At 39.0% G+C, this 12292-nt stretch overlaps 1 protein-coding gene across 1 annotated transcript in view; it reads right to left on the bottom strand.

Annotated features, from left to right (window-relative positions):
* LOC121338003 (sodium channel protein type 5 subunit alpha-like) overlaps positions 1-7257 on the bottom strand; it is a 33688-nt gene extending 26431 nt beyond the window's left edge. The window contains exons 1-6 of the mRNA XM_041408533.1: positions 7003-7257; positions 5890-6008; positions 3728-3832; positions 1904-2032; positions 1045-1136; positions 133-336 (exon numbers count right to left, since the gene is read on the bottom strand). Of these exons, the coding sequence (XP_041264467.1) occupies positions 133-336; positions 1045-1136; positions 1904-2032; positions 3728-3832; positions 5890-6008; positions 7003-7257 (904 nt within the window). The remainder of the gene's footprint in view (positions 1-132; positions 337-1044; positions 1137-1903; positions 2033-3727; positions 3833-5889; positions 6009-7002) is intronic.
* Between the last annotated feature and the right edge of the window lie 5035 nt (positions 7258-12292).

The following is a 12292-nucleotide window of genomic DNA, read 5'->3' on the forward strand; positions in this document are numbered from 1 at the left end:
TCAGAAGGCCATTATCAGGTAGTTACTCATCAAAACACAAATCAAAACATCCTAATTCACAGCAGTGGTTATACATGTGTGCATGGGTGTCTATGGCATCATCTAAAGAAGAATTATTGAGGAAAAACTTACCTGAATCATTAACAAACTTTTCATAACTTTCCCATGTTTTATTGCAAAATTCTGTAGTGTTCCTGATACACTTTTGCCTGAGATTGCCCTTAAAAAGCTGAAGGCCTATGAGGGCAAAAACACTCAGGCAGAAAACAGTCAGGATCATCACATCAGCAAGCTTCTTAACAGACTGGATAAGGGCCCCTACAATGATCTTGAGCCCTAAAAAGACAATATAAAAAGGAAAAACAGGATGAAAAACTGAGATTCAAATATCATACTTGATTAGAGATAAAACAATGTATAAAAGCCAAAGTATAAGAATTACAGGATAGTATATGGCAAATATATTTGCAATGCAAGTATATTTATGGTGAGGGTGACTAATATGAGAGAAATATTTTTTTCTTCCTTTCTTTGACCCTACATTTTAAGATGTTCCTTTAATCTCTGAAAAATATTCATGCAAAGGTGACAAACCAGAGATAGTCTAGTTTTCTTTATCCATGCATAATTCCAATGATACTTCCAGCACTTGTAATTTGTGAAGATAATATCCAATCTGAACCTCTCCTGGCAGGGACTGATGATGTAAAATCATTAGTGGTAAGGTCCTTTGAATATCCAGAATTATTTCTGTGGACCCATAACACACACATCAGCTAAAAGCACATTCTGTAAAACTGGCATTATAAACTCTGAAGTATCTTGAAAAGCACAATAAAAACAAGCTATGTTCAATATTCTTTCTAACACTTGATTCATTCTGACTGGGACAGATGAACTGAGACACTTTTTGTGTGCACAAATTCAGCTGTGCCTGCAACTTGTGAAAGACACAGGAAAAAAAAAAAAGGCAAAAGCCTTTTTGAATGAATCAAAGAATGAGTTGTAAGTAGGAGAAAGTACTCAGCAAGTAAGATTTCTCACCTGGGACTACTGAAATGGTTTTCAAAGCCCTGAGAACCCTGAAAGTCCGGAGGACTGACACACTCCCCAAGTCACTGAATGCTCCCACATACCTGTGAAGGGCAGATGTGAAATACCAAGTGCTTGAACACAGTTAACAGGGCATTACTTTCAGTGGTCATTCTTGGATGTCAATCTTTCCAAGCATATTTTAAGCATTAAAAAGCTACATAGCAAGGATTTGTCTGAATAAAATAGAAATGCATTTCTTCATTGTTAGAGTTTCCCTCTGAGGTGGCTCCTGGCTTGTGCACGGCTGCTTTTCTGTGAGCATCTTTAAACATTATTCATTTAAAATACAAAGGTACCACTCAATATTATGAATTTACAAAGGCTGGCTGAGCTGTTTTGATCTCCCTTCTGTAGCTGCATTTAACCAGTATATAGAAGCTTGCTAATTACCAGAAAATCAGGCTTTAACTACAATTTTTGGAGATGGAGGTGGATTTTAATCCACTCTCCTGGTGTCTATACCCATCACCCTAACTGCAAAATTATACTTTCATTCATGGGGTCAGCAAGTCTGTATTTACACCCAGCTCTTACATTTCACCAGTCTCAACACATCCATTCACAGATACATACCACTGGGAATATCTTGCTCTGCACAGCTCTGTTCCCTTCTTGAAAGACTAAAACATTATCCTAATACAGGGAGTGCTAAAGGAGGGGAAAAGTCAATGTTCTAGATAGTTTCAAGTGCAATTAGGAGCCATGGGCTGGTTTTTAAACCACAGACAGCCTTTTGCACCACAGCAATGAGAATTTCTAGCACAGAGAAAGGAGGCAGGTAATCCATATTTTATTTGTTCCCACTTACGCCATGACGATAACGGTGAAATCCAACCAGTTCCAGGGATCCCGAAGGAAAGTGAATTCATTTAGACAGAATCCTGTTGCCAATATTTTTATCAATGATTCAAAAGTGTAAATGCCAGTGAAAGTAAATCTAAGGAGGGGAGAAAAGAGCCAAAGGGAAAGAGCAGTGTTAGCACTCAGTGGAAGAGGCACAGTCAGACTATTTAATGTCTGGGCCAGCAAACTGAGACAAAGCTGGAGAGAACAAACAGATTTCTGCTGGATTTCAGTGTATTCCATCAGTATCTGGTTCACATGGAGCTGGAGAGACAGCAGCTGACTGCAACCTGGACATGGCTATTAATGTGCAACCCATGGCACACTTATTGGAATTTCACAATTTTTTCCCAATTCTTTCACGTGAGACCCCATAATTTCAGAAACACCAGACTCCCAGTTACTAGCTAAAATAAAGATCCAAATCTCTATCTTCCTCCAGTTTCAACTGGCCTAGTGAACGTGTGATGTGTTGTGTTATTTCCTTTGAGCACACAGCAACCATTTCTGTGTAGAATATTTAAAACACTTAGAGGAATAAAAAAGTAGAGGGTTTTCAATTTAAGATGGCAATTATTCTTATTAGTGGAAAATGCTCAGTAAAAGCCCTTCTGGACTTAACTGAGTGCACTTATAATTTCAAGGAGGCAGCGATATCCCTGCAGAATTCAAAAGGCTTTCATTCGGTAGTCAGCAAATGCACTAAGAAATTATATGGATGTAATTCTTCCCTTTGTATTTGGAAAGAAATATTCTGAAATTATTCTTGAAATGCATTTGAATGGTAGCTGATGTCAACAGCAGATACAGCTCTCATCCAACCTTTAACTCTCTCATAGGTAGAGAAGCACCTCAGCATCTTCTGGTGTTTTAATACCATGCAGAGTCTTGTTCCTGCTTGCATGACATTTGCCATTCCAAGCTGTTTCAATGTCATTTAACATGATATAGTAAAAAATACTTTTAAACCTGTTTTTAATACTCAGTATTTAGGAATCTTCTCCTTTGTGTTAGGTGTTAGAATTATCAGTATTCATATTCTAGCATTTTTGCCAAAAGTGAAAAAGTGACAGCTGAAATAGTCTCTTAAAAAAACCCAAACAAACAAACCCATGGCATTCTATGTTTCAAGACTGACTGCAAAACATGGATTTATTGTGATTTGACATTGCAGGTGTTGGCAGCACCGAAGATAAAAGCTTTCCTTTCTAACAGCACTCTGCAGGCCAAGTACTTCTGACAGAACATTTTATTAGAGCAAAACTCAGCATTTCAATGTAATTAGCCAGAATTTTGAAAGACAGCAACTGCCATGTGCTAAATCAGCATCAGTAACAATAAGAAATACATCTTGATAGAGAGCTAATAATTACTGAGGAACTTCAGATTTATTAGAGCAAAGCTCAGCATTTCAATATAATTAGCCAGAATTTTGAAAGACAACTCCCATGTGCTAAATCAGCATCAGTAACAATAAGAAATACATCTTGATAGAGAGCTAATAATTACTGAGGAACTTCACAAAGTGGGAAAACTGGAGCAGCAGACATGAAGCCAGTTCAACAGTAGAACTGAATCTGCACTTACTGTCTCCTATACCATCAAAATTATTGTATATATTGGGCTTAAAGACAAAACTTCCTCAAATAAAATCTAAATTTAAAAACCCCCTTAAGACCAGCAACTTTCCTTTTAAATCTCCCACAAACTATCTCAAGTGAAAGTGGCAAGTCTCAATAACTCAATACAACCACATAAATCAAAAATATACATACCCACAGATACTTACTCAACATATGTGTTCCACGAAGGTGATGAAGACTTAGATGATTCAGTCAGAGCCATGAATACACAATTAGTTATAATGGTGCACATGATAAACCAGGTGAACAATGTAAGGCATGGGAGTGAAGGCAAAGAATATGACATGGATTCAGAAATGTAACTAAATATTGCATCAGTCACTGGCTGATATTATCTGGCTTTTTGTTTAAAGCACATGCAAGAACAGCATGCACAGGTATTCAGTGATTTTGAGCCATGCTAGATGACAACACTACTGCTGTTATTCAGGGACTTCTGTATTGATTACAGATCTGCTGCTCAAAGCGTTTCCAGCCTGGGAAAAGGCCCCTAACCACTTTAGGATTGGGTGGAAGGATGCAATTTTAGTTTCATTTTATGGCATACAAGTTAAATGCTCGCCCAAATCACACAGGTGGAGCCCAAACCTACCTCTGACCTGGCAAAGCTCTTCTCTTCCAAAGGACAGCACGAAATCTGACAAGGTGATTGCAGGAGTCTCAAACAACTCTAGACCATAGAATCATAGATATACTGAGTTTGAGGGAACCCATCAGGATCATCAAGACCAGCTCCTGGCCCTTTTCAGGACATCCCAAACATCACATCATGTGCTGGAGAGCATTGCTTCAGGCTGGTGCTGTGGCCACTCTCTTGAGGAGCCTGTTCAGTGCCCAGCCACCCCTGGGTGAAGAACCTTTTCCTGATATCCAACCTAAACTCCTCTGGCTTGACTCCAGCTACTTCCTCAAGTCCTGTCACTGGTCACCAAAGCAAAGAGATCAGGGTCTGCCCCTCCACTGTGCCTCACAATGAAGCTGAAGACCACAGTGAGTCTCCCCCTAATCTCCTCTTCCCCAGGCTGAACAGACCAAGTGCCCTCAGCCACTCTTCATGTGCTTTCCCCTCCAGACCATTCACCATCTGCACAGCCCTCCTTTCGCTGCTCTCTAATAGATTAATGGGGTTTTTATATTGTGATGCCCTTGTTTAGCCAATTCTAGGGGCTTCCCAGGTGCTGCCTGGGACCTGCTGGCCCAGAGAAGGGGATCTTGGGCAGCTACCTCATGTGATGACACCAAAGCTCAAGCACATGACTCTGGAGCCGGATCTCATGCCTTGTTGTACCAGACATGTGGGCAATCCATAGGGTAGAGGAGTTTGGGAAGGACATCTATCTTTGCCATTATCCATTCTCTCCATCCTCACAAAAAAAAAAAAAAAAAAAAAATCCTGGCTTTAGCTCTAGGCATGGTCCAGCTGTTAGAAGGAGCTGAGCCACACATGAAAATGTCAATGTCAGCCAAATTCTGCACAGAGAAAGCCCCAGATGAGAGGCATTGCTGTTCCAGGGATGTCTGCACACTGCTGTGATGACAACCTCAAGCCGTTGAAGCTACCTCACACCACAGAGCCAGGAGATGGCTGGAAATCCAAAATCCACACAGGGACATCACAGACTCCACTCTGGGTCTGATTCAGTCTGAAGCCACAGCTCAGGTGTCCTTCCTCAGTGCCAAACTGGAGCAATACACTTGTGATTCCCACCCCCTAAATTTGATATATGAGGTGGGATCTATATTACCTTTGTATTCTTAAGGCATTCCCTGCAACAGAATTCCTGAAAATATTTACTTTTGTATACCTCATGTACACTTTTTTAATCTTATTTCCCAGCGAAACTAAGTTTACATGGGTTTTTTTCTATGTGTTTTCCTGTGTGTGCTTGCCTATCTCAACCTTTCTCTCAAAATTGGCCAATGGTTGATCAGCTTTGGCACATGAGTTGAATTTAATTCCCACATTTGGGTAAGCAGAAGATGAAAAAGAGGACAGAGATCTTATCAATCTTCTCACTGGGAAAGGCTTCAGAATGAGATACTTGTTTGTGACACATCAAGAAATCAATATCAGAGCTCAAAATACAAATCTGTAGAAAATCAGGCTTAATAAGCAAAATACTCACAAAACTTATTTCCAAATATCACAAGAGCACCAAAACACTAATAATATCTAAGATGATTCATAATTAGAATTTGTCTGTAGTGAAGAAAAGACCAGACTAACTCAGAGCTATAAAACACAAAAGCACAGGATTATGTAGGGTTTTATAATCAAAAAGAGTGAATAAAGCTGATAAAAGGATATGAATGTACCAAAATTTTAATTGCTCTTCTTCGTATTGGGTGGAAGGGACTGAAGATCCACAGGGCACGTGTAGCAGTAAATCTGTAGATTGTTTTCTGCTTGTTTAGCACTATGAATATCTTTTAAAAATAAACAAACAAGAATTTGTCAGGAAGTTGAACACAAAACTTATTTTTGTGCTATATCCTGTTGTGTCAGTCATGAGCAAGAGCTTGAATTTCACTTTAGCCTGGTTAACTGGAAAGGCTGAATACATTTTCTATCCTTTCATCAGAAACTTTAACTCTCAGGCTGCAAAATATTCCTTAGCACAAACTTCTTTTTTCAACCCTGTGATTTGCAAAATAATCTTGCCTATGATTATTCTCCTAAAATAGAATGAACCCCTCACTGAGTCAAAATATACAAAAGGTGCAAGGAAGAACTGCAGCCTTTTCCTTTATTTGCTGTTGTTGACAGTGATCCTCTAGCTCTTAGACTGTAGAAATTAGCTCAATGTCTAACCTCCTCTCAAGCAAAAAACATAATTCCCAATGGATTAGTTTCCATTTCTCTGTTTGTTATTGAAAATCATGTTCTTCAATATGCCACAACTGTAATATGGAGCTTGAGTTAGGAGGCTGTAAGGATTCATCAGCAATCATTTAAAAATAATCTTTATAATTAGTATCATTTATTGTATGTGTAAGTGGAACAAAAGCATTGAGATGGAGTGAAGCACATTGTTCAAAACTATGGAATTTATGAAAATTACAAAATTATGTGCAAAATGTACAAAATTACTATAACTCCTAATTATTATAATTTCTTTCTAAACTCCCCTTTTCTTCCTTTATCCAGTTTATTTTTTCTGCTTCTATTCTGATTCAAATCTTAATTGATTTCATATGATTTCATTCTTAAAATTTAAAGTTTTTTCTTTAAAAAAGGATTACAGCACATCACTCAGCTCTGCCAACTTCACACGTTGTTTAACCTAGAAAGGGATGAGGGTTTGCATAAAGGGATGTAAGCAAAACTCTTTGAAAATCTGCCCACAGAAACTTTTGGCAATGCAATAAATTAAATTAAATTAATTAAAAATAAAATCCAAGTATCTTGGTTGGCTCTAACCTTATGATCTTTGTAGTAGGGGTCGAGATCCTCCAGTGGTTCCCCAATGAGCTCTGGAGGAGGATTTCCATAGAGAGCTGGCAGCTTCTGGAAAGCTTTTAGGTCAAGCTGAGGACGTGTTTTCTCCTCAGGTTTCTGCTCTGTGGTATTTTTTTGACAATTCTTTTTGGCAGCAATTCTCTTCTTGATCGCTGCCAAGGATTCCTGGGTGAACCTGCGAAAGTTGTTGGTTCCAGGTAGCAAGAATTCAGCCATTTTTCATGCTTCTCTTCCTGTCACTAATTCTGTCCAAACAATAGAAACAAGTAGAAAGGAAGTCAAGTAACTCCAAAACAGGTGAGTTATGGAAATGGAACAACTGTTAGCTCATGCATAGCAAAGAACATCAACTTTCTAAGCCATCAGCTTCTACAAATGTAAAAAAAAAAAAAATTAAAAAAAAAAAGAAGAAAATATATGATAAATACTTTTTGCAGTGAGATGTCTTCTCCATATTTTTTTTAATTATATGCACAGATAGGATGTAAGCAAACCTCTATAAACTTAAGAGTGTATTTGGAGCACTTCACATAAGATACTCATTATCCTAAATGCCCTTCAGCTGCTCAGGAAAAAAAAAAAAAAAACCAAAAACAAAAACAAAAACAAACACCTACTCTTCTGGTTCAGCCCAATATTTGGAAATGGCACAGTAAAATTCATCCAACTGCAACATCAAACGTGTGGAAGTTGTCAGCAACAGGAGGATCAAGTATTGAATTAAATAATGCAGATGGGAACACTCAGATGGAAAGTCCATCCTGGTGGAGCCAGCACAGGAATGAGCAGCATCCAAGAGGATTTAATTTGTGACCCACAGAGCATGGAGCACAGAAGTGCTTGATCTAACAAAGTTTATATTTTATGCCTTCCTCTCAGAACAAAAATATTGAGAATAAGCTAGAAAAACACTTTTGCATTTTTGATGAAGAAATCTGGCCAGGTTTTGGATAGAATCCATCCACTAAACACAACCTGAGTGCATGTTCTGCAAGGAGATTTCTCCAAAATAGTTTCTTTGATTACAACCTCTGGGAGGACATTGTTAATTCAGTAAGGGGTCAGGGAACTCCTGAGCCAGTGCAGCCCCACCTGCACCCTGGGCAATGATCCCACCTGGACAAGGGCTCTCCCTGTGCTCAGCAGGCACAGATCACCTTAGAGGCACACAGTCAGCATTTTTCATTCAGAAGCTGCCACCACCCCTTCAAGTGTGCTTCAAATTTCACTCCATGACAGCAGTGAGAGCTTAATCTTGAAATTTAAGTCCTCCTGCCAACCAACCTGTTCTTCCACCTTTCCTTTCCAGTCACTACATGGAACACCCCAGGAAAACCCTGCCTGAACCAAGAGGCTTTGTTTTATTTTGTAAACAATTTTTCTGTGTGTGCTGACTGCCTGTGTCTTCCCCTGTCGTGCAATGCCTTTTCATTTTTCCACAGATACAACATGATTTCAGCTGACCCCACATTGCTGAGCTGTAGGAAACCATTGCTGTGAGAACAGCTGGAGGCCAGTGACAAACTAACTGCAGTGAAATTGCTCCATTTTTACAGTCTGCCTGCCTCTCCCATTAAAGCAGCACAAGAAATTATGAATATGAGAAGTAACCCTTGCTCCCAGCACAAATTATCATTTCTGGAAGAGAAATAGGACAGTCAGGCAAGAATACTCATTATTCCATACTTTTCAGTATCAGGTTAACAGTCTGGAAGCTGTGTGTAGTATTACAGCAAAAACAAAAACTACAACATCCACTGACAAGATTTCAAGCCTTCATCTGGACAAAGCAGTGTTTGTTTTGTTGATGTTCAGAGTAATTCAGATGTTGTGATATCAGTAATGGGAGCTGTGAACGATGCATGAAAAGATGCAATTTCTGTGCAATGCACGGAGGGAATACAATAATTACTTTGTTAGGCTTTGTGCCAAATTTTCCAAACATACCCATCCCTCCACTTCCATAAAAGTTCACCTGCTCTCAAAAGTTCACCATTAAAATTCTGTGTTTGTTGCAGATTTCATTGTGGTTTTATGTCTTCCCTTCCAAGAAACCATCTTGTAACCTTCCAGAAAATAAACTTTGATTCTCACACCATTTTCCCTCAAGATTATTCCAGGGCAGAGGAGATTCTAGGAAAACAAGAGGTAGCTGGCTAAAACCAAGGATGGGGAATTAGAAGGAAGCACGAGGGCACGTAGAGCCTGGAGTCCTCTGCCAGAGCTGGAGAGCAGGCAGGGAGATCTTTCTTGGTGGTTTTATAACAATTATGAAAAAATTAATTTTTCAAACATTAAGGGAAGGAAATCAAGCCTTGAGCTTGTTGTCTCACATGTCAGCAGCAAAATTTCCATGAGAACAGCTGCAAGCCATGGAGCAAAAGGCTAAAACTACACTTTTCATCCATGGGCAATTCTGAACAAATCAGCCTAATGCTGAATAAAATCTAGCAATTGTTAGAAATTGAGTAATTGGGGAAAAAATGTCCCTGATTCATTCAAGCATCTTTAAATTACCCCCAAAATAATTTCTGTTAGTCATAGTCTCAGGGAGGGTGGCACACAAAAGACAGTTGAGATGTATTTAATTTTTATGTGAGCAGGTATCAATGGAGCAATTTGACCTAAAGTAGAAAAAAATGTTGATTCATGACCATTTTTCTCTTTCGTGTCACAGAAGAAACAAAGTACCATTTTGGCCTTTTCTCTAGACTTGAAATACCTACAAAGCAGTGTTACATTTAATATCTCCTGAAAATTAAATTTTTTCTTATCCTTGTAATTCCTGAAGACCAAACATCGATAATGAAATCACCATGATCAAAGAATAATTATTTAAATTAAAAACCACAAAGAAACAAACAAAAAAAAAATTATAATTTTTTCTCTCAGCCATCAAACGTACTTTCTATTAATTCTTTCTCAAATACCAAAATGTGTAGCTGGATATATTTCCAAAGTAAGTAAAGATGCCTTCTTCCAAATTTGTTTTCCTCTTTAGGAATACTCTTTGTGAACAGACTGGGAAACATGGTTATTGTCAAAGATGTTTTCTCTCCTTTAATTGTGATAACAATCACCCCAATTCAATCCCAGTTAATGAACAAAATTGTTCTCAATTATTTGCTTTTACGGTTTCATCATCTGTTACAAAAAGAGGTGAAAAATATTGATTATTCCTATGTTCAGCATGACCAAAATAGTTAGTATGATTAGAGTTGCCAGGATAACCCTATTTCTTTTTGTTTGGTTGGTTGGTTTTTTTTAACTTGGCAGATTGTTACTATGTTTCACTTGGGCTGTGTTGCATCTTTCTACACCTGAATTTCTGGAGGAGAAGTCAAATTTTTCTAGAACTAAATACATAAAATATGTAAGTAATAGGAGATCAAAGTTTCTGTAGAACTGTTCTACTCTTTCCCCAAAAATGTTTCTGTGTTTTGAGGCAGATGATTTAATCAAACCAAGCTGACATTTTCTTAATGGCTCTTAAGATACATATTAAAATACACTTGTATCTTAACACGTGTAACTTTTTAATCAGAGAATAATTTGGGTTGAAAGGGAATTTAGGAGGTTCCTCAAAATGGGTAAATCATGAGGTCAGGGCTTTACCCAGACAAATTTCCAGGAACAGAGTTGGCACAACCTCTTTGAGTAACCTGTTCCAAAACTTGACTGTCTCTCATTTGGATCCCCCTTGTTTTAATTTATGCCTCTTGCCTCTTGTCTTCCCACTATACAAAACTGTCACAATAAAAAGGAAAGAAAATATTGCATTAATCGAAATACTTAATAGTTTGGGTTGGAAGGGATCCTTAAGATCATCCAGTTCCAATCCCCTGCCATGGGCAGGTGTCACTATGATATTTTATGAAAAATCCTTTCCTAGGATTTTTTCCCTCCTGGGAGCTGGGAGTCCCAAGAAAAAAATGTAAACAATAACTATCTGCTGCTGTGCAATGCAACAGATGCATCTTCAATTGGTCCATGTGGATTGTTTTCAATTGATGACCAATCACAGCCACCTGTGCCTCACAAAATCCTGTGAGGCTGTGAGCAGTCACAGGATTTTGTTATGCATTCTATTCTATTCCTGTTCTTTGTAGCTTTCTGATCATTCTTCTTTTCTCTCTGTTCTTTTAGTATAGTTTTAATGTAGTATTTTAGTATAATATATAAGATAATAAATCAGCCTTCTGAGAAAATGGAGTCAAGCCTCGTGTCTCCACACATGAGGTGTTCGCCTCAACAGGGAGGGACACCTTCCACTATCCCAGATTGCTCCAAGACCCATCCAGCCTGGCCTTGGACACTTGGGCAGCCACAGCTTCTCTGGGCACCCTGGGCCCTGAGGCCTCACCACCCTCACAGGAAAGAATTTTTCCCTAATATCCAGTTTAAATCTCTGTCAGTTTAAATCCATTGTCCTGTCACTCCATTCTCTTGTCCCCAGTCCCTCTCAGCTCTCCTGGAGCCTCTTTAGGCACTGGAAGGAGCTCTAAGGTATCCCTGGAGCCTTCTCTTCTCCAGGATGAACAGCCTCAGCTCTCTCAGTCTGTCTTTTATTTGAAAGGTAAAAGGCAGCCCCCAAAATGCCTCTCCATAAGGAGAGCACACTTTACCCCTTCTTCAGCCCATTTAGTTACTCCTCCATTGCAGCCTGCAAGGAACTTCTCCCAGGTCTGATTTCCACCATCCTGTGCAGCTCCACTGAGATTGCCAAGGGAGGCAGACCCTACACCCTCCTTGACATCAGCAAAACTGTGAATTCAGAGCAGCTAATGATGACTAAACACAGAGATTAACATAGACACATGGAGAGTACAAAAAAAAAAAAAGCAACAGATTTTTCTCACTAGTGTCAGATAAATTCCCACTCTTTAAACTGGGATTTACAGTTTAGTGTTCTAGGCTGGGGAATGAAGGCAGCAAACAGTGTGGAGAGTGACAAAACAATTCACCTGATAAAGCCAGTTGGCATTCATCCAGAAAGCCCCTCTGGGTGGGACTCATTTCACCTCAGTGAAGTTGGGAGTTCCTCCATCTTGGAGTTACACAGCTGCAGCTCCACGAGCTCCCAAGCTGCCTGCTGAGACCCCTTTTCACATTTATTTCAGGAAAGAAATGCCAGTTGACTACAATTGATGACCTGAGATGTCTCAAGTGAGACAAGATAAATTCAACTCTTTGCATCCATTACACCAACTCTTCTCACTGCCCCTACTAATGGACACCTGCTAAACTTCCA

The sequence above is a fragment of the Onychostruthus taczanowskii genome, unplaced genomic scaffold, assembly GCF_017590055.1.
Source record: "Onychostruthus taczanowskii isolate IOZ18803 unplaced genomic scaffold, ASM1759005v1 scaffold3, whole genome shotgun sequence".
Taxonomy (NCBI): Eukaryota; Metazoa; Chordata; class Aves; order Passeriformes; family Passeridae; genus Onychostruthus; species Onychostruthus taczanowskii.